This window comes from Falco peregrinus, chromosome 1 (assembly GCF_023634155.1).
Source record: "Falco peregrinus isolate bFalPer1 chromosome 1, bFalPer1.pri, whole genome shotgun sequence".
Classification (NCBI taxonomy): Eukaryota; Metazoa; Chordata; class Aves; order Falconiformes; family Falconidae; genus Falco; species Falco peregrinus.
In genome coordinates this window covers 119,765,144-119,787,024 of record NC_073721.1, presented here as the reverse complement: position 1 = coordinate 119,787,024, position 21,881 = coordinate 119,765,144, and the positions used below count along the sequence as shown (strand labels likewise).

Sequence of the window (21,881 nt, the reverse complement as noted above, 5' to 3'; positions counted from 1 at the left end):
CTCATTTCACTTGGCAACGAATTAAGATGGCTGGCCCAAGGCAGACACTTATACAGCTCTGTTCACTGTTCTAGTAAAAACAGAACAGTTTCAGTAAACTATAATAGTACTGTTCAAGAATGTTATTCTGTTCCCACATGTAGACAAACTTTCCCTATCTTTCTTGTAATAACAAGCAAACAAAGGCAACCGAACGCCATGTGAATAAATTGAAACACTGGGAATAGAAACTAGTTCTCCATGGTGTTTCCTCTAACCAGAATAAAACTTTCCTTGGAGATGCTTTCAAAATTGTCTTTTCTCTCCCCCTTGTTCCTAACAGCCAGAAATCTAGAAATACGTATTAAGATTCTTGTAGTGAGGCTTGTAAGCATGTCAGCTTTAGATGATTTTTCTAGCCTCCCTACAGGGATCCTTGTTAATCCCACTGACTCTTATAATGCTGTTCAATCATACATGAGAAAACAGAATGAAATCCTGTACAACCAAAACCACCCCAATACAGCCATTTTCACGTTCCTGATTATAATAAAGCACTTTGCTATGTTCTTTGGTCACCTCCCTGGTTCTACTGAATTTTATTGTTTTTTTATTGTCTAGCCCAAATCCTAATTATGAGCTGTCAGACAATGGTGCAAAGTCTCTGTTCTGCCTTCTGGGCTGTTATGTGTTATCTGTGCTGAAGGGATGCAAAAATATTAAATAGTATTAGAATATATTGTAATATTCCTCTTTTGCCTTATAGCACATTCATGCTGCTTATTTGACTTCATTCTTGTTCTGATGAGCTAAGTGTCAGTCCCAAGCCACTAAAGATAACATGCTGATAGGCACACGTGAACTTAGGTGGGATGCTACTTTGATCAGTCACCCTCTCTGATGGAGGCTGTGGTACAGATGTGCTTTTTTGGGGGAAAATCTGAAGGCTTGGTCTTCTGAGCATCGCACCTATCGGTTTTAAAAAAAACTTCACCTTTCTGCAGCAGCTGTAATTTGCTTATCCAAACTCCCTGTCTCTGTTATTTTTAAGACATACAGCTACTGTGATCTCCCGGGGGGTCTTAGCTTGTAGTTCTTGGGGTGGTGGGTGGTGGTGGTGGTGGTGTGTTCTCTTTGCAACAAAAGACCAAGGAGTTCACTTACATAGCATGGTAATAAAAATACAAAAATATTCTACATCATCAAAGAACATCTGAGCTCTTGTAACTTCTTACACTTCTATTTCCTACTTTGGATTATAGGAGTAAAAAATGTGGGATACTGCAGGAACTCAGTATTTTATGACTAGGTAATATATAGTGATCTTTCAGACTAATTATTGGGCCAAGTGCTTAGCCATGTAGAATAGAGTACAGCGGGAATGCTCTCTCTGAGTATACATTGTGCACACTGACTACAGTGAAATAATGGTGTTAACTGTGATAGTTTACCTGTGTTGGTTTTAGCATGATAGCTCTGGGTATAGTTGTGCTGAAGATGCAGAAGCACAGATTTTGGCATGTGTTGGCAGCCAAAACATATACATGGGCTCCCTGTAGGACTTTTTAAAATCCATATTAAAGAATATATCTCTTCCGTACTACTGTTGCTTGTGTTAGCTAGGATATTTCAGCTTATGCTGTTATCATGCTTTCCTTCGGTATAACCTGACTGTAATGTCTTAGAGCAGAGCTAGGGGATGCAGTGTCTTCTGCATCACTGGAAGTCCCCTGAGCTCTGTGCTAGCCTGTATTTCTGTAAGCAATGGACTGCAAGAACTTGAGGTCTTGCTGTTCCAGGCATATTTCTTTAATAGTAAAAAGGAGAGAAGAAAGAAAGGAGAAAAAGAAGGGGGGAGGGGAGGAGACTATAGATATAAAGATTTCATATTCCAATCGGAAGAGTGCCTCTGCTCTGAGGGATTGCATGTAATAGGCAGGGCAATTGTCAGAGGCAATTCTTAACGTTGTTCTCCTTTGGTTCCTAGGACTGTTTATCTTGCAAAAATCTGGATCCTATCGTAAACACTGTGACTCATATTCTGAGAAAGTGCTACCCCAAGGAGCCTCTGCCTGTGGTGACAGTAAGAAGTTCCTATTCCTTCCCTCTTCCTGGGAATGCCAAGGCTGAACCTTCATGTGAGGGATCTGAAGGTAAATGGCTGAAGGGTGAGTTCAGTAGGACAAAAAGGACCGCAACATCAGGATTAAATGTGGGGTCTCTGTAGGGGACTCTTGGCAGCCTAGTCCTGAGGTTTATGGTCAAAATTAATCTGATGGACTACATTGTCACTCGGTAGAAATGAAGCTACTCCCAAGTCTTCTTGAAGCTGGAGATTCTGTTTGGAGAATAAATGAGATAAGATTAAAAGGAGCAAGGAAATGGAAAAAAAAAGCCCAAATTCTTCTATTATCCAAAAAATAATGGAACAGAATGGGCATAGCAGAAGCTGGAGATGCCATCACTCTGCAACAACTTAGGGAGAGACAATTGTGCCTGTGTGTGACTGTTTGTGGAGGGAGCACTGCCCTGCAGCTTTTTCAGTAAAGAATTGCAGGAATCCTTTTTCCTTCATAAAATAAAAGCAGATAGCAGTCATGCTGCATGAGTAAAAGATGTGGGCTCTTGCTGAAAAGCAGAACTCGAGCACAGGCAGGATATCCACCCCACAGAAAAGGAGAAACAGCAGACTCCATGATACACACAAGCAATTTCTCTGTCCCTTTCAGTTTCATGTGGAAGATGCTCAAATACAATAATGATGATAGCAGTAAACCACTCTAATCTAGATAATATAGATTAAAAGCATCCTGTAATATCATTGCAGCCAAGCAGAAAATCTCTGTATTGCTTTGTAATACGAGCTGGATCCATATCACAGTGACATTTGTCATGGTTTTGAAAGGCAGTGCTCCAGTCCAAGAGAAAAGAGCTTTAAAAAGTGGGAGATTTAGTGCCAAATTCATTTATACTAGATTAACAAATGGGATCTGGTTTAATCAGGGTAGTGGTGCATTGTAGTTTGAAGGCATGTGTGGCACACATAGAAGAGATTACGTATATTTCTGTGGAGGGCCTGAGAGGGTTATTAGGTTGAGTGCTCTTGCCTCTACCTGTTTTCTACTTCTGCAGGTGACTATGAAAGTGATGGAGATGAAGAGGCTGAAAAAGACCTGGATAATGAGGATGTGGAGAGTAAGGAGGAAGTAGGTGTATGAGCCATAATTTCCTTAATCATCCACATACTGGAAAGTAAAACTTTTCGGTGTCCATTTTGACATCCTGATAAGCTGTCTAAGCAGAGAATGTAGATGTGCATGTGGTCCCACATAAACACACTTCGTTAATTATAGAAGGATACCTGAAAGAAGGAAAAGAGAAAGCTCTGACTTTCATTGAAGAGAATCCCCTGCATTTAGCTTATTAATTGCCATGCTTGTCACCCAGGACGGTGTGGGTTTGGTGACTTCTCTGTTCCTGCACAGAGGCTGACCAGTGACTATTAGAATCACACGCACCATCAGGGATAAATGATGGATCTTTGATTCCTCTAGGTATAGACCAGAAATGGCACTTAGTAGGGGAAAATTGACTTAGCATCTAGGAAAGACCAACCCTCTTTTTCTTCCCATATCAGAGCATATTTAGGCTGTGCATCTACCCTAAGAAAAAGGCTAGTTCTTTAAAGCCACAGCTGGGGCAGGTGAACCTATATTACTTCTTTATTTGCTGCTGCGCACAGATAAATAATACAATGAATTATTCAATACTTTTCTGACTTCTCCCTTTGCACGCTCCCTGTCATGACCTAACTGGCAAAAAAACCCCTACCAGCTGAGGAGGAGAGTGCAAAGGTTTTTTTGTGAAAATACATGCAAGCTCATACACAAATGTGAAGTAGTGAATGCTGCAATAATTCTTATCCATATAAAGTGGTTTGGGAAGGCAAATTAAAGAAAGTAAGTTGCAAATGCCATCTAATTAGATATGATTGAGACTCTTGTGGAAGGGTATTTTCATTACTTGCCCTGTCTTTTTCTCCTCAAGTGTTAAACTGAAGTTTTTCCAATGGAAAAAAAGGAAGCCTTTTAAAAAAACCCACATTAGCTCAGTGTCCTAACTTGCCCCTGTCTGACTGTTTTTATCTGAATATTAGAGCTCATCAAGATGCTCATTAGGAATAAGGTTCATAGTGAATTTATCTCCTTCTTTAATTAGTTATTCATTCAGAAACAGAGCCTATATGCCTCTGAACTATTTCATTATTCATAAGGATTTACCAAGTAGATGTGAGCAGTTTTTCTTGTGTTTTTGTTTGTTGTTTTTTTTTTTTTTTCCTAAGAGCTTGCTCTGAATGTGAGTTTTAAGCACTATTTGTCTGGCATGCCGGTCATATATCTCCTGTGACAAATCTTTCTAAAGGGAAAGCAAGGAGGGAATGGATAATGAACTTTGTTTATCTTTTTTTTTTTTTTTTTTATGAGATACCATTTGCACCATGTTTCTTGATATTTATATGACTTACAAACATTTTCACAGCTACATAACACATATCTATGCATACTAGTAATATCAACCAAACTGAAACTTGGCTCTACAGTTCCATCAGTAGCTGTTCAGACAGTTCTACCAAAACCAAAATCACCACATCAACCATCTACCCTTCTCAACCCAAAACTTCAGCAAGGTTGAAGCTGCTTATGCATCATTCTTGCGCGCTTAGTGGCAAATCCTTTTAACTGACCTCGTACTCTGGCCCAAAGAGCAGTTCAAACTCCGCTTTGCAATGTAAGTGTGGCTCAGGGTTTGAAATGTCATGGACGCTTTTGCATTCAGGCAATTATTATTTTTTCTTTTGATAACAGCTTCAGAAATTAGTCTATTTATCAGGAGCAAATAACTTTTTTGCTGGCCTTTGATGAAGCATAATTAATAGTGACATGTTGAATTATTTGAATAATGCTGTAGTGTAATGTCCAATAGTCAATGTCATGTCTCCATCCCACCCTCTTGCCCCATATTTTCCTGGTTTCTTATGAAATGCCTGAATGTTTGACAAACTGAACAGTTTGGTTTTGGTTCTTATATCTGCTGTGGAGGAGGCTGTATATCAATGCAGAGTTGCCTTTGTGAAAGTTTCAGATAACAATTCTTATCCCCGATTAGCTGATGGTTGAGACTTAAAAAGCTTTTTTTGATAGAAAAGTATCGGGAAAGTTGGAGACTTTAGAAGATGTATTGGGCAAGAATTTGACAGGGTTTTATAAGCAGCATTTAGTGATGGAAATAAAATATAGGCAATTAGTGCCTGCAAGTTCAGTGATATGGATGTGGGCCTTTCAGTTGATTGGTAGGCACTCAGAGAAACCACGTGGTAGCCTAAATCAAAGGTAGAGGTGTCAAGTTTTCTAATTTTGCTGGTGGCCTGTGAGGACAGTTTTGGCTTCAAAATACTTTGAGAATTTGCTTGCTAAGTACACATTTATTTGATTAGTGTTTCTTTGAATCGTAATATTACCGATTACACCTTGACGACCTGTGCCTACTGGTTTATGCAGCATAAGCAAGGGAATGGATGATATGCTCAGAAATAACTAGTAGTTGTTGGTGTTTCTTATTTTGAAACCTCCCAAGCTGAGGTGCTTATAAAAAGGTTCAAGTTTCCATCTTGAGACCTGTTTGAAACCATCTTTTCCTGGTATCTCTACTTAAGTGCTCAAATACCAAAACATCAAATTCCACCTTTTCAGAGTGTAGTTTTTTCCTCTTGTGCCTCTATTTTCCATTCCTAAAATGACTTTAACAGCCTTTATGACTATAAGAAGAACAGTTATAGGACTCATTAAATGAGTTAGATTTCATTAGAAACCAAGGGTATTAAGCAGAATATTGCTTTAACAGTCATCTTGTTGGGCATGTTTAATATAAAATGCGTTCTAATTCTGGTGTTGTAGGATTATGATTTGGAGACAGATGTGAACAAATTGAGGTCGAGGCCAGTGCTTGACCGGCCAGAGGAAGAGCTTGGACAATATGAAGCAATGTGCCCAGAACTTTCCCATGATTTTCAGGTACTGTCACAGTGTGGCTTCCTTTATTTGTGAATATTCAAGAGTTTAAGAAATACTTGAAAGGGGGTACTGACAAGATTGCACTGCCACTGAGTGAAATGCACAGTTTGAATCATTGTTCTATTGCAGTTTGGGACAAGAAATAGAGTATTGCACTCGTTACAAGTCTTGGAATTTAGGAGAGCTAAAAACTGTTTCAAATATGAATCTGGAAAGGACAACTGGCTTAATATAGCTGCTGTACACACAATGCTGTGACAGTTGTTATGACCATAAGTAGCCAAATGGGATTAAATTATACACTTGCATGAAGGCAGGGGTGGAGTTTTGCATGACAGATTGGCCTCCTTTACCCTGCTGTAACATTTATGTTTTTAAAAAATGCCTTGCAAATTATGTTCCCTAATTTGTTAGAACAATCAGTGTTGGTTGGAGATGACTCACCCAAATGACTCAATCTGATCCTTTTAGTTTCTGAGGACTACTGTTGAAGCAGCTTTGTGGATAGAGAAATTCTGGCAGGTGGTCCATGGGCTGATTTTACTCTGGCTGTTTTATTGGATGAGTACAGCTTTGGGAGATTTGAGAAAATATTTTCTCTTTCTTCCCTGAAAGGTTTCCTCTGGAAGGAGGCACAATCTGTCTTTAGTTTCTTTTAATTTGTTCTGCTTTTTAAATTTAAAGGAGCTTGAATCAGAGTCTGAGGAAGAGAAGACCTTGGAGGACAGGACTGAGAGGCTTCCCTCTGCTCTCTGTCATTGCATTCCCAGTGCTACTTCTGTGAAACATCTGAACTACAGATGGAGAAATCAAAGTGTCACAGAGGCAGGACCAGATCCAGGGGAAAAGGACTTCAAAGTCCCACTGCAGAGCTGGACAAAGAAGGAGAAATGCAGATGGGATCAAAACAATGAAAAGAGAGACATTGGAGAAGCAGCCCAAGGTGTAGACTCCTGTGAAGAGGAAGATCCAGCCAGGAGTCATGCGCTTGCTTTGCGTCCTCTCCCAAAAGACGCTGCTTGGTACAAAAATATGTTTTACCCTGACTGTGAGGCCTCAATCAGTCCTAGTCCTGGAGGGAGGCTGGAGAGCTCAGACATAGTGACAAATCTTCTGGAGAAACACCAAGGGGATATCCCATTCCACAGCCCTCGCTTCTACGTAGCTAAGGCCAAGTGTGTTAAGTCCATACTGGACTACAAAGACTTGGCCTTCCCCGATTTCTGGGGTCACCAGCCGCCTTCTTACAGCAAGCCCATGCTGGAGCGCAAATATGGGGTTCAAAGGTGATTGTGCTTTAATTACCACAATAGGAGCTCTCTCAGCCTCAAAACTGGTTTATGTAGGTTCTAACTATAACACCTCTGAATGTCTTAAGAAGTTCTAGAACAAATTTTGGGATATCCAATGATTTGCCGCAAGGCCAAACAGCAGGATGGTCTTATTTGGGTTTTCTTCCTGAAGAAAGGGAAATGGTATCCAACTGGATTACAAACAGGATTAGGAATCGGCCAGCCTGTTTCCTATCTCTGACACGGACTTTCTGTGTGTCAGTGGATGAGTTGTGAACTGACTGTGCGTTCCTTTCTATCTCTTAGATTAAGCTGGTAGTGGCTACCCTGGAGTAAGATTTTTTTTATGACTTCTGTGAATCCATAAAGACTCCCCTAGCTCATTTTCCAAATTGTTATTGATTAAACTAGTTATTGATGAATGTATCGATGTACCTATGTGTGTGATGGGGCTAAGCTGCTCAAAGCTCTGACATAGACTTACTAGTGGCTTTTTCTTAAAGCAAGCAGACCAAGATCCAGAATGAGCTGCAAATCTGTGACCTTGTTAAGTACAAGTGAGAATAAGTTCATTTTCGAGATGGAGAAGACTTTGCATCCTTCTGGGATATGTTTTTGCCTTCAGTCTTACTCTTAATCCAGCCACCTTTAGTGTTTGCAACATTGGGTCCCATCTGGCTCTTTGAGGAAAAATCCTTTCTGTCCCTTCAGAGCTGTGTGTCTGTGTCAGGTTGCTCTTGGGAATCTCCCCGTCTACCCTTCTGCTGCTGTGTCCCTTCTTACTGTTCCTCTTGCTCTCTGCCTGCTTCAAAAGGTCCTCCAGAATCTTCTCCTCCTTCCTTAGCATGTGTATCTGCTTCTGGGAAGTCTGTTGTGAGTCAGAGAGCAGCAGCAGGGACAAGGTCTGTTCCATGTGTGACTGGTGCAATGACCTGACCTTTCTTTTTGGTGGTATAGGGAATTATTAGCAGGTACCAAAAGAGGCTAGATTCTATGGTAAACTTTAAAGCTGAGCAACGGTAATCAAATGACATTTGTGAAGACCACTAATTTCTGACCTCTAGAGAGATGGTGATTCTTTCTGCAGCAAATATAAAGGCTAAAAATCTTATTTAGAGGCAAAATCACTTGTTAATCTTCTCCTTGCACTGTTGCTCTAAAAGCTTTGCATTTATGACTCTAATAACATGTGTAACTGTACAGCTAAAATGGGAATAATTATATCATGCTTCAGGGCATGACATGATAGCTGCAAAGGTCAGGAAGAAAATCTGGTATTCCACATCTGACTATCTTTAGGGATCAGAGAACTTCAGTTTAATAATGAGTGAAAATTAGCTTGATTTAGAATGAAGATTCACTATGAGACAGACTAGTAGGTTTATAAGTTATGGCACGTATTTCCTCACAGAACAAGGGTGGCTGCTTGGGAGACTGACAGTGACTGGGAAGAACTGGGGATAAATAAAACTTGACAGAATACTGTAGAGAATAGAAATTTTACAGAATCAGTCATTTAACCCAAAAGGCATCTTGTTGTAATGGGAATTACAGATGGGAACAGGAGCTTTCTCATGGTTTAAAAAAAAACAACAAACCAACAAAAAACCCAAACCCCCCAACCAACCAAGGAAAAAAAATGACACACACACCCCCCAAAAAAAGACAAACAAAAAGCAAACAAACAAAGAAACAAAAAAACCCCACAAAGCCCCTAACAAATTAAATTCACCTGGAATTAAGTTCACTTGAAATTAGCACAAAGATGTCCTCTTTCTTACCAGTTCTTCAAAAGAATTTCCTAAGCCTCTTCATATTTCTTCTACAAAATCACTCTATACTGAGATTTCTCACAGTGTCATTATAATTTGCCTTTTTTATTATTTTTCCCTAGGGACAAAGTACTAGATGATGTTCGCCGCCTAATCCAGCCAGGTGACATGATAGGCAGAACTGTATTTGATTTAGACGAGCCCAGGTGGGTAACTTAATTTCAGTACTGTAACCAGGGGCATGGTCAGTGCTGGGTTAGGTTGTGAGCTCAGTTTACTTATTCGGCTCTGGTAAAGATATAGAAGAAATAACCTAGGAGGTAAAAGCCCAACAGGAAAAATCTACAGGAGGACTAGATTCCTTGTACGTGGCTCTGGGGAAAGGATTTATTGTGGACGTCACTGGAGCAAGAGAGTCTCAAAACTTTTTTAGACAGAACAAGAAAATCTGTACATCAAAGGGACAGCATGATGTCTCTGGATCTGCCTGCATTGCCTGTGGTGGTTTGGAACAGAAGCATGCAGGCTGATGCTGGGAATTGTGCCTGTGGATCCAGAAGCAGTCGCTCTGCACCCTGAAGGAGCATTTCCCACGGAGAGTGCACTTCAGCATCTGTGCAGCCAGTGTCACAGGCTACAGATGTACTCTGGAAGGTGTGGCACTTAAAAAAGGTTTCTGAAAAGCGTACATCCAGCCTTGTGAACTGTTTTAAGGGCTCGGCCATGGCCAGCCATTGTGGTCTTTGAGAAGATGTAGCACAGGGCAGTTGAGAGGGTCCCAAATATGAAGAAATTGCATTCAGTGGAAGGATGAGTGACTCGGAGAACATACTTTAGAGGGAAAAAAGGTGAAGGACAGTTTGAAGTAGAAGAAAGTTATGAAGTTGTTCAAGATTAATTTAAGGGTTTTTAAGCTTTACGAGAAAGAAACTATATCGATGAGGGAAGAGTAAATGTATCATAATTGTATAAAGCTGCCTTGTGCACTTAAACTGATGGGAGTAAGTCAGTGGAAAAAGTAACTGAAATATAGAAAGCAAATGTGAACTGGGACAAAAAGGAGTATTGGGAAAGGAAAAGAAAATGTGATTTAGAGTCATTAAGCAACGGTAGAGAAAAATGCTGCATTGGATTGGAAGATTATGGATTTGCTCACCTCTTGCTACTTCTCAGGGTCTTGCTCATAAAAAAAATAAATAAATATATATATATATATAATCCCCTATTTTAGTGCACAAAAGGTGCTGGGGAAGGCTTGTCTTTGAAGCAACCTGCTATATGTATCCCTGCTTTGATCTGCTGCAGTAACTCAAGCCCAAGTGCTCCAGGCTGCCTGACATTCTTCTCCAAGTTTGAGTCGGGAAACCTTCACAAAGCCATCCAAGTGCGTGAGTAAGTACGTCTGTGGCGGCCGTGTCCCAGCCTGCCTTTCTGCTGTGACTGCAGTGTGAAATGAGGGAGTTCTCCTGGGTTTGGAAAGGGTCAGCCAGGGAAGCAGGTTACATGACGCAGAGTTTATCATGCCTTCCAACACCTAGATGTCATGAAAGTAAGAGGAGTGGGAAAACAGAGCTCAAAATGTTTTGACGTGACTAACACAGTGTGAGTATTTAATGGTGTGTTTGGGCACAGCTAGTTTGATGGTGTTCTTTGACTCTCACAGGGTATTAATGAACTTGATTGTACAGCCTGCTGTCCTCAGCAGGTTCAGTGGCAGACTGCTCAGGTCGTCATGGCCACCATTTTTTCTGGTCTTTTACAGGTTTGAGTATGACTTAATTATGAATGGAGATGTGAACAGCAACCAGCATCACCAGTGGTTCTACTTTGAAGTCCGTGACATGAAATTAGCAGTTCCCTATCGCTTCAACATTATCAACTGTGAGAAGTTCAATAGCCAATTTAATTATGGTATGGGTCTTTGGAGAATTGGGGTAGTCCTCTGTTCAGAAGAATGTCTTTTTTAGTGCTGTAAAGGTTTCAAACTTCCAATGCCTGTAAGTGTAAGGCAAACTGTACGTTTGACCTTATCTGCCCTGAAATCCACTTAAAGAGTTACTTTAGATTTGTCAAAGGACCTTTCTCTATCCTCAGGAGGACTGAGGAGTAAACTGAATACCGAGAACTGGGAGAGGATTTGTGGGGAAAAAAGCCTGTCATTATTCTATGTTTAGAGACCAGAACTGAGGAAGAATGGCACTAGGGTTGCGAGAGGGGAAAAAAGACCATCCATTGGAATTGAATGAGAAGCATAGTACTGGAAAATGCTTCTAAGATTCAAGTAAACGCAGATAATCCTCAGACAAATATCCATGATTTTTTGGGCTTACCCAAAAAGATATCTCTTCCTTCAGACCTGCTGAGACTTCTGCTGATATTAGTGATAAAAAAATTACTTTTCCTTGTTGTCTTTGAACTCCTGTCATAGTCTGCAGTTCAGGAGGAAGGCGGTATTGCTGAGGAACAGGCAGGGCAAATCCCAGCCTTCAGTGCCCATTTTAGAAAAGAAATTGTATCTTCTGCATGGAGACTGTGGGTTGAATTCTTAGCTGGCATAGGCTGGTATTTTTATTTGTTTCCATGGAGCTCTGTTAATTTACACCAGCTCAAGACCTGACGCAGAATGTTTAATAAGTCCCTAATATCAGACCTTGCATTCCTCTGAAGCCCTGTGGATACAGCCTTCAACACCACCAGGAGAAGTCTCTCAGGATCAATGTACCTAAAACAAATAACACTGGGAGCTGGAATGACTTGTCACTTGTATTTGTGAAACTGGCTGGATGAACAGCACAATGAATTATAAGGCATTTACTCTTTAACCCTGAAGGCTGGAGTTCAAGTATTCATATAGATCCCAAATGAAAATGATTATTTCTTTCTTTTTTTTTTCCTCGTCATCTTACTCTGCTTCCCTGAATTACCAAACAATTCAGTGTGGTGTGTCTGGTAGCAGCCTGGAAATGGAGTACCTTGACATCCTCCTCTAAACCCTAATAGTACCTCTGATACAGCCACCAGTAGCTTCATAGTTACAGATTCTGGACATTATTGATGGAAGGTTGCTTGTTATTTACTAGTTTGGCTGTTGTCAGCATTTAGAGTCTCATTTTGTGCACCTGAAATTGTACATGACTCATGTTCAAGCATGCAGTGAAAAATCTATTTGGAAGAAAAATGTGAAAATAGCATCTGGCGTAAGGAGGGAGGCTAAGCCATGGCTTGCTTTTGCATGGCTTGTACATGGGACTGGCTGTTAAAGCAGTTCTTCTGTCAGTTACTTCTGCTGCTCTGAGAGGGCAGTGAAGCTCTAGTTTATCTGGCTTGGCTGAGCAAGGCTCACTACCCCTTCTAGCACATGCATAATATTTACAGAGACTCTTGGTAAGAGATGGTGTTTATTTGTTACATTCCCTCTCCACTTTCCTGGGCTAGTGCCCATGCTATAATACTAAAAGCTTCCAGTCGGGATGTGGTGGCGATACTTCACAGCTCCTGGTTACTGCTCTCTTTTCATTTTTCCTTTCCCTTTTCCTCTTGGTTAGATGGCACTGTGTAACTTCCAAATCATCAAAAAGGATATTTGGTGAAATAGTTGTGACCAGGAGCAGAGTAATCAGGAGGTGCAGCCTCTGCCTCTCTCCTTTCCCATTTCCCACTAACTTACTCTACCATGAGAAATAATGGGATTTTGTCAAAAGCCTGATTTGTGTGTTTTGGTGTTGGTTTTTTTTTTTGTTTGTTTGTTTGGTTTTTTTCTAAAACTGAATGTTTCCATAGGGAAAGTGGAAAGGAAAGACACTTTTTAGAAAATTTATTTTGTATTACAATGAGATGGCAGACCAGTATCAACCATTGCTCTGAGCAGTTTGGTGCATGTCTCCTTTGGACTCCCAGAGAAGGGTAGAAGCTGGCGTTTGGGATATTGGGAGCACTGCAGCCCCTGAGCCTCACATCCCCCACCTGATGAACTGGGCTTCTGGGCAGGCCTGTGTCTCTCAAAATTCACTGTGGCCCACGTCCTAGAACCAAACACAGAATTGCTTCTTTCTTGTATGTGGCTCACAGTGCTGGTTCAGGAAAGAGCAACATAGAGGTTACTCCTCGCTGTAGGCTAGTTAGTGCTACCCCACACCTCAGCCAAAGGTGAACTGGAAAGACTTGCTAGCTTTTACAGTGCTGGAGAGTTTATCAGAGAAACCCAGAGGAAGAAGGGAAACTGAATAGCTGCTCATGGAAATAATGTCATCAGTATTAACGCCTTTCAAGCATCACCTCCTCCCAGCACAAGAACAGCCAAAAGAAGGCTCAGGGGGCAACTTAGCAACATGCATCAATATTTGAAAGGGCATTTTTCCCTTTCTCAAATACGCTTTCACAGAAGTGCAGCCACCATCATTGCTGGGCTCAGCCAAAGCTGTGCTGGGTCCACTGGAGCTGTCTGGCACCACCCCAGGGCAGAGGCCAGCCCTGCAGCCCCCAGCAGCTCACCAGGGACATCTTGTGCAGAGAGCTTCACTGGTGAGGGCAGGATCCTTACCATACCTGTGAAAGAGCTGACAGGTGTGTAGAGCAAAGGAATTTGATACAAAAACTGCCTGCAGATGGGCGGGTTTCACGGAGTTGTAACATACGCAACTTGGATGAGAGAAAGCCTTGTACCTTGGGGGCACAAAATGGTAATATTTTGGAGGTCAGGAAGAAGTCCTCTTCTGGTATAATGTGGTATTCAAAGATGGATGCTGTCATTATCAGTATTTATGACACATCGATATTGTTTAGGTCTAATGGCAAGTTTAAAATCTTCTAGCTTTGCTTGCAACATTCTGACAGTACTGGATGCGCGACACATCTCTAATGCAGTGGTAGGATTAAGGTTTCAGTAAAGGTGCAGCCAAGCATAAAATACTGGACTAACCAAATTACTGATCTTGTTGATACTTTGATTCCTATTCTTTTCTTTCTCTTCCTCTGTTTGTAAATGGAGCAGCCTGAAGTCTTCCTTTGCAAAGGCTGCTAGGATAATTTATTTTCAAATGAACTCCATTCAGCTCATTTCTTCTGGAGGTGCTTTTTGTACAGACATGCCTATATCAGAACAGAGCATGAGGCTTTGGGAAATTTATTCACTCTGCATAAACTACCTGCAGAGAGAGCACAGACAAAATAACGATGCTTCTTGTTTAGCCTGTTCCTCCCCACCCTTGTTCTTTCTAGCCAGGGAAGTCATGTCACTTGAAACTGTCTTGTTTTATGTAGGCATGCAGCTGGTCATGTATTCCGTGAAGGAAGCTCTCCAGGGCAGGCCTCGCTGGCTTCGGGCAGGCCATGATATCTGCTACTACAAGTAAGTACATTTTTGGTGAATAATTTGTGGCTTCCTTTCCCATCTGTTCCCCTCCTGTTAACTGTATCGATGTTGTTAACCTCTGACCACCGGTGCCACCTGTTTCAAATGTCTCTAAATTGGTGCTAATTCAATGTGTTACGTGCTTCCACCTTCAGAGAACAGCTACAAGTGAGATCTCTATATTAGATGCCTGAGGAAAAACAGGGTATGTGCGGAGTTCACTTCCCCAGGAGGAGGAAGGGGAACGGGGAGTGCTCAAACCTTACTGATGCAGCCAGGGATGCAAGGAAGCTTAACCCACAAAGATAGCGTAGCTGACTTTTTCCGCTGTCCAGGAAGAAATGAGCTGGTTGGGATCATTGTTTTTCTTTTGGATACACTGACTTGTGTAAGAGATGTAAGAGCTGAGGAGCTAAAGAAAGGATTAGCCATATATATGGGTGTGTTTTGAAGGGTGTGTGTGTATATGTATATATACTATATACATCTATATAAACATATGTAAAAATAGACATATACAAATACACATCTATTTATTTGTTTGTGAATCTATGCCTATACCTTAGACTCTTCCTGAGCTTCCCTTCTTTGCAAAGTTGGAATTCAGAAGGCAAGCTGCTCTGTGGACCATGCTTCTTGGCACCGTATACACTGGCCTGATGGCAAAACCATAGGGATTAGTCTTACTCTGTCTTTCTTCTGGGACCAGGCGGCAGTGGTATAAAGGAGTTCTGACAAGCTCAGGGCTGATACTTATCCAAGTTCCCCATTTTAGGCTGTTTCTGCAGTGTGTCAGACTTTCTGAAGAAAAACACCAGATCACTCAACTTTAACTTGCATCTGAGCTGAACTTGACTCGTGTGAGAAAGTCTCCCTCTGGCATCTCATGACGGACCCCTGATTCGTTCTGGTTATTACAGTCAAAGGAGACAAGTGTAGAGCTTGGGGTTTCAGTAGGTTGAACGAACCATGTTTTATTTTCTCAAGGCTTCCAAAATGTTATCCACATCATTTATTAATTATTTTAAAGATGATGATTAAGAGGGGTTTCAGGACTAGGATAATTGGTATGTTTTGGAGTAGAAAATCTGTGCAGAGTTGAAGGCTGGAGGACAGAATAGAACAAGTAGGAAAATCACAGGTGTGAGTAAATGTATTTGGTCGAGTGCCTGTGAGTGGGATGTCTGGAAAGGCTGTTGGATGGGGTGGTGCAAGAAAGAAGAGCAGCCCTGCACTGCAAAAAAAGAGTTCACATGTTGAGGATATACTGGTAGAGCATTATGGGTGAAGTTCACATACTTTGTAATCAAATACTGCAGCATTTAGTGTTAATTGACTATTTTATCCTGGCCTTACCAGTCATGACCTGAAAGCTGAGACTGGGAGTCATAGAATCATGAAATCATTTAGGTTGGAAAAGACCTTTAAGATCATCAAGGCCAACCACTAACTCAGTACTGCCAAGCCCACCACTAAATCATGTCCCTAAGCATCGCATCTACATGTTTTTTAAAGAGTTCCAGGGATGGTGATTCCAGCACCTCCCTGGACAACCTGTTCCAATGCTTGACCACCCTCCCAGTGAAGAAATTTTTTCGAACATCCAATCTAATCCTCTCCTGGTGCAACTTGAGGCTGTTATGTCCTGTTGCTTGTTATCAGGGAGAAGAGACTGACACCCACTGTGCTACATCCTCCCTTCAGGCAGCTGTAGAAAGCGATAAGGTCCCCCCTGAGCTTCCTCCTCTCCAGGCTAAATGCTTGAGTGACAAGTTGCGTCCCCTTCTGCCACACACACTCCCCCCCCTTTTTTTTTTCTTCCTCTTCTAGTTATTTTTTGTGTCATGGTTCCTATTCACCACCTTGCATCACTAAAACATCTCGGTGTCTCAGAACTCTATGGATACTGTATAAACAAAGCAAAAGTCTGGTCCTTGCCCCTAATACCTGGCAGTTGAAGCAGAGAGCTTGGGCTGCACAATGACTGCAGACAGGCAGGGAAATAAAAGAAAACAGAAAGGTGTTAACACAATTAAGAACAATGATAATTGTCTGGCATTGTAAATAGTGCTCTCAGGACAGAGCTGAACTTTTCCGATGTTCTGAGTGGTATTCCTTTCTTCATGAACTCATGTGATGTGGCTGAATTTTAGACACTGATGTGAAATGATGAGTTTTCTCTTTGTAAGAAATTGTGTTGCAGTTCACAATTTGCTGTTAGGTTCAGAGGTGGCTATGTTCACAAGTGGATTTGATGAGACAATAAACCCAAACAACAGCAGTGGGCTGCCTTCCAAAAGTAGCACAGCCTCAAACTTGTGTTGACAGAGAAAAATTCCAAGTCATTCCAAATCTCTCTTGTCATCTCCCTCTCTTTTTTTTGTGGTGTTTTTTTTTTTTTTTTTTTTTTTTTTTTGAGAGATGGTAGGTGGGCTGAAGGCTCATATTCTCCTCTCTCAACCTGGCATCCTGTCTGTAACAATTTGTGTAGCTATTTTATTTTGTTCCAAGTACTCTTCACTAACCTTTATTCACGTAACCTTTACTACCTCAAGAGCTAACGTACTGTGGTGCCATGGCTTCCATTTGCATGCATGTAACCTCTGCCTTCTCTAAGTATGAGCTTCTGGTGGGCCAAACCTCACGTGCTGATTGCTATAGCAGTGGCTTCTTGTGTCGTTAACAAGGCAGTTATAGTGCAGTGATTAAACAGCAGCTGACTCCCAAGATTAAGCTGTGATTGTACAATTAAGCTTGTAATCAGATTCTTGTTCAGAAAATGTGAAGGAATGGAGTTTTGTTGATTTGGAATATTCTGTGTTTTCTAACTGTACATTGAATTATATGTCAACATATTCATCCAGGATAACTAGTTGCCGGTCTCATTTACAGTTTATTCCAGGTTTACACTGTTTTTGTATACACAAGAGCTCACACACACACATATATGCACTTTCACCTCTACTGAAACTCTAATCTTTTTATTTCAGTGATTATAAAAGAGATTACCATGAGAAGTTTTGGGTGGGAGGGAATGTGAAGAAAGTATGTTTGGGGTTGCTCAGAATAGGAGGAGATGGAATTGCTGTAGTGATAACATGCTGCCTGTGTTTTGGGTAAAGAGCTCATTTCATTTCCATTCACCCTGGTCATAGGTGTCCTGGGGTGGGACTGGTGCCTTTTGAAGGGAGCTTAATCTAATTACCTTTATCAGGAGTTATTCATAAGTATGGGAAGAGTGATATATTTACAAAAATGAGGAACTCAAAGATGCCTTAATTGCTTTTGCAGCAGTGCTCTTTTTGAGAGCAACCTCTGAGCTGAAGGACAGTGGGAGGAAAAGCACATTTGCAAGATATCTGGGTGATGCATGTTGGCTGATCTTTGCTGACATTCATCTTCACTGAAGATGCGGTAGTTCACTCATAAAGATGAATGTTGTGGCACAGCTCTGTCATCGCATACCTTTCCCATATGTCTCACGAGAGTTTTTATGTTACGGAGAATATTAGCAGTGCTCTTGTCAAAAGGGAGCTGAGTGACACTTCTGCTCTATTTTATTGCCTCTCTGTGAAGTGACAGGATACACCCATGATAAACAGAGTTGCAGTTACTATAAGATCATCTAATTCACTTGCTGTCTTGGCAGCTTTTATGTGCTGAATAATATTCCTTTCCAGCAAATTATTTAAGGAACAATAGCAGCATGCTGAATCGTGACAATGTGCTTGTGCCTTTGGTTTCATGGCTCATTCTAAGCATATTATCTAACCTCAGCTTTTTCATAAAATAGTCAGTTCACAGATAGTAATGAGGTACATGGAGTGTTTTGTTCTCACATCACCACTAAAGACTTGGCTGTTTGGTGGTCATAGCTGTGTCAGAACTAGGTCTTCTCTTTTCAGCATCTTTATAATCATATTAGATTAAATCATCATCATAGCATTGGCAGGCAACCGCTCAGCTCTAATGATGTCTACAAGAGAGGGCTGAGACACCGGTCTCTCTCTGAGAGCACCTGACCTTTACAATATGACTGAAGGCCTTAGTAGCAAGATGGCTGTGGGAATATTCTCTTCAACTGGGATTCTGCCTGCAATCTCAACAATAAAGACGCCTTAACATGGATTTTTTGCCCTTGAAAATGAAGTTGTTGTGCATTTTCCAGTTACCAATGTGGCAGACCCCAAAGTAACAGCCATGCCCTTTAAATTGTTAAATGCTGCTTTTTGTTATGGTATGAACCAGGGTGTTAATAAAGCATATTGCACTTAGCAGCCACACTTAGAGATGTAAGAAGGTCAGGGCATGTAAAACAAGGACACCAGTCTCCAGGTAGTAGAAGTATTTTGGAAAAGGGGAGTACACCAGCAGATTGGAAGTGATAAATAGTTTACTTTCCATGTGGACTCTGTTTTGAAATGGCCTAGAGTTCTAGGACACTGATATTTTCTTCAGCCATTTTGGTCTAAGCTGATACAATGCCATATTCCTTCACCTGCCAGTGCTTTTTACTACAGTAAATGCTTTAGACAGGAGTCTAAAGAGGAGATGACCAAGAGATGTTGTTCTTGTATCACTTGGTGCTTTTGAATTCCCGAGATACAGTCCAGCTCATTTACAAACCTGCCTGTATCTTTGGCCAAGTGGCTTCACCTGTCTGTGTCTCATTTTCCCCATCTATAGAGGATGGAAAATTAGAGTCACTTATCTGCCACCCAAAGAATGGGAATAGATAAATGGGAGGTAAGTTTTAATTAGATAATGCTTGCAAAGGTCTTTTAAGCTCAAAAAATCATTGTGCAGAGTAAATGATAAGTAGTATTATAATAATTATTAATTAACTTTCCATCACAGCTATGCTAGAAATATACTACCTGTACATTATTTCTGAAGAACAGCAAGAAAAAATCATTTCACTTTCACAAAATGACTGAAAGCCACAGTAGATACAGCTTGCATGCTAATTAAAAAAAAACAACAAAAAACCAAAAAAACAAACAAAAAAAACCCCAAAACACACACCCCCCCAAAAAAACCAACCCAAAACCCAACCAAACAACCACTACTTTTTGTTCTCTTTCTTTCTTTCCATTAATCAGCACATTACTTTCTAGGGAGCATGGGAGACTTTGAATATTTTTTTTATAGAGGACACAAATAAGGTAGTGAGGACCAGATGTTACTAGGGTCTTGTTTTCCTTCCTTCTTCCTTTCTTGTTAATTTGGACTGCATGCTGGTATGGTAGAGTGTTGTGGTGAAAAGGGGGTGAGGAAGCAAAACAGCCTGGTGGAGGAACAAGGAGGCAATAGAGCCATCTCTAATGGGGTGATAGCAGTAGAAGGAGAGGGAGGCAAGGAGGAAAAATGCTATTTTTTTGGTTTGTTTTAAAAAGATTCATAGCTACTGCATTGTATGATGGATTGTGAGGAGACCAGATGATATGCAGTAAGAATACATGATCATTACGCTGCTTACACACAGGTGGTTTTTCTTTTTTATGCATGAGTGAGGAATATTAAAGTCTTACAAAGCCACCTGTAAACTTCCTGTTACTACCAGATAGTCTGCTATAGATTGAAGCAGATGTTAAGGAGTGGTTCAAAAGTCTGGAAATACCTGTTCAGGGTGGGTAGTTTGCTGGAACAGCAGAGGTGGTCAGAGCCAGAATGAAATGCTCTGCTAAGCAGTGCAGCGAGAGTGCTGTGCATCGGTGCCCTCCGGACCATGGGATCTGAGCACTGTCAGGAGTAAGGACCATTGACTACCAGCCTAGCATCAAGGTCAGAGGGTCTGGTGCTGCAACACTTCTGGGGTTAATGGGGACATTTTAGGCAGGAGAGACATTTTTGGTTGCAGAATTACAGGCTATAGAAGGAAGAGCCTCTACTGAAGGGACAGGTGGGAATAACGTGTATATAAATATGGTAGCATATAAGATACCGCAGTATCTGCCTGCAGGGTCCTGCTTCCTCCCACACCTCTAACTACAAAAGTGAATTTGAAGGGGAAGACGTAGAAGTTCTCAGCACTTTCTGACAGTTCTTTATGAATAAGGGCATCTAACATTCCAAGTGACACAATGTAAGAGAAGCTATGGACATAACAACTTTCCTTATGTGCTATACAAGAAATGGTTCTTAATTATCCTTCACTGTCAAAATTAACAGGAACTAGATTAAATGTCATTGTTCCAATTTAATAAAAACCCTCAAATCCTGGATCTGCTGAAATACATAATAGCTAAGTAGATGTTTTCATATTTGTGTGTTCGTTGCATATTTTTTTCTGTGAGATTTTGTCTAATATTAAGGTGGTTTATTTGCAAAAGAAATGTTGGGGTGAAGGGTTCAACTGAGAATAAAATCATAGACTTTTCAATCTGCCACTGTGACTCTGTGTTCCTGTACTATCTATTGATCCAGTCAGTATCACTCACTCCACGTGTTCTTAACTATTAAATTCAGGTGTAAACCCAGTGGCATTGTATTGTATCTTCCTTATGAAAAAAGAGCTGATTATTTTGGAGAATTTGACAAGAATAATTATCTCTTCTCTCCACCCCTTTGAATAAAAATGAACAGCAGCAAAATAAACTAGCATTGTAAATTTCAGGAGCTGAAATTGCATCTTTTGGTTGCCTCTTCTATTTTGCATTTTAATGCAACATTGATGATAACATTTGTCAAAGAAACCTCACAGTCCTTCAGAATCAGAAGGTTTGGCAACAGCGTAATTGGCGCAATGTAGGAAAAAATATTGTTTGAAATGTACTTATGGATGCGATTTGCTGTGAGGCTTCTCACTAAAGTGCATGAATTGTCTCTTCATCTCTGCTGAAAGAAAACTTTTTTACTCAGCCTAAAGTCATCTCTTTATCACAGTAAGTCTCCTGCAAGAGATTTGGTCCTGGAACTAGACTGAGAAGCTCACTTTAAGATTTTGTGGTTTTAATGAAGGCAATGTCAAGGACCTGGGTGCACTAGTAGGCCTTGATGATCCTGACCAGTGTCACCCAGTGTCCCCACCTACACCCTTTGCTCCTGGGCCCAGGAGCTCTAGTTGAGCTCTGCCATGGTCACTCAGTCCCTGCCTGAGCTCTGTGGCAGTCAGGCTCCAGCTCAGGCACTGCTGTCTCCATGCTTTGATATCAGCTCTGGTGATCTGGATCCTGACCCATGAACCAACCTCCTGGCTTGACCACAAACTTGTGTCATGGTCTGGACATGTGATTGAACCTGTCTGCCATCCCTGAGCTTGCCCTGCTCAGGTACTGTGCGAGGGGACACTGCCCTGCTGGCTTCCATATCAAGCTCAGCTCCCTGTCTTTTAGGGAGCAACTGGTCCTTGCTGCTCCCTGACAGGGAGAGGTTCAAGTCTCTGAAAAGAAGGCATCCAAAAGAGAGGATATTTTGG

The 21,881-nt window shown here is 41.2% G+C and overlaps 1 protein-coding gene across 1 annotated transcript in view; it reads left to right on the top strand.

Annotated features, from left to right (window-relative positions):
• AGBL1 (AGBL carboxypeptidase 1) overlaps window positions 1-21,881 on the top strand; it is a 273,101-nt gene that overhangs the window by 42,810 nt on the left and 208,410 nt on the right. The window contains exons 8-15 of the mRNA XM_005242455.2: window positions 1,967-2,132; window positions 3,112-3,185; window positions 5,934-6,050; window positions 6,735-7,336; window positions 9,237-9,320; window positions 10,420-10,506; window positions 10,877-11,025; window positions 14,374-14,461. Of these exons, the coding sequence (XP_005242512.1) occupies window positions 1,967-2,132; window positions 3,112-3,185; window positions 5,934-6,050; window positions 6,735-7,336; window positions 9,237-9,320; window positions 10,420-10,506; window positions 10,877-11,025; window positions 14,374-14,461 (1,367 nt within the window). The remainder of the gene's footprint in view (window positions 1-1,966; window positions 2,133-3,111; window positions 3,186-5,933; window positions 6,051-6,734; window positions 7,337-9,236; window positions 9,321-10,419; window positions 10,507-10,876; window positions 11,026-14,373; window positions 14,462-21,881) is intronic.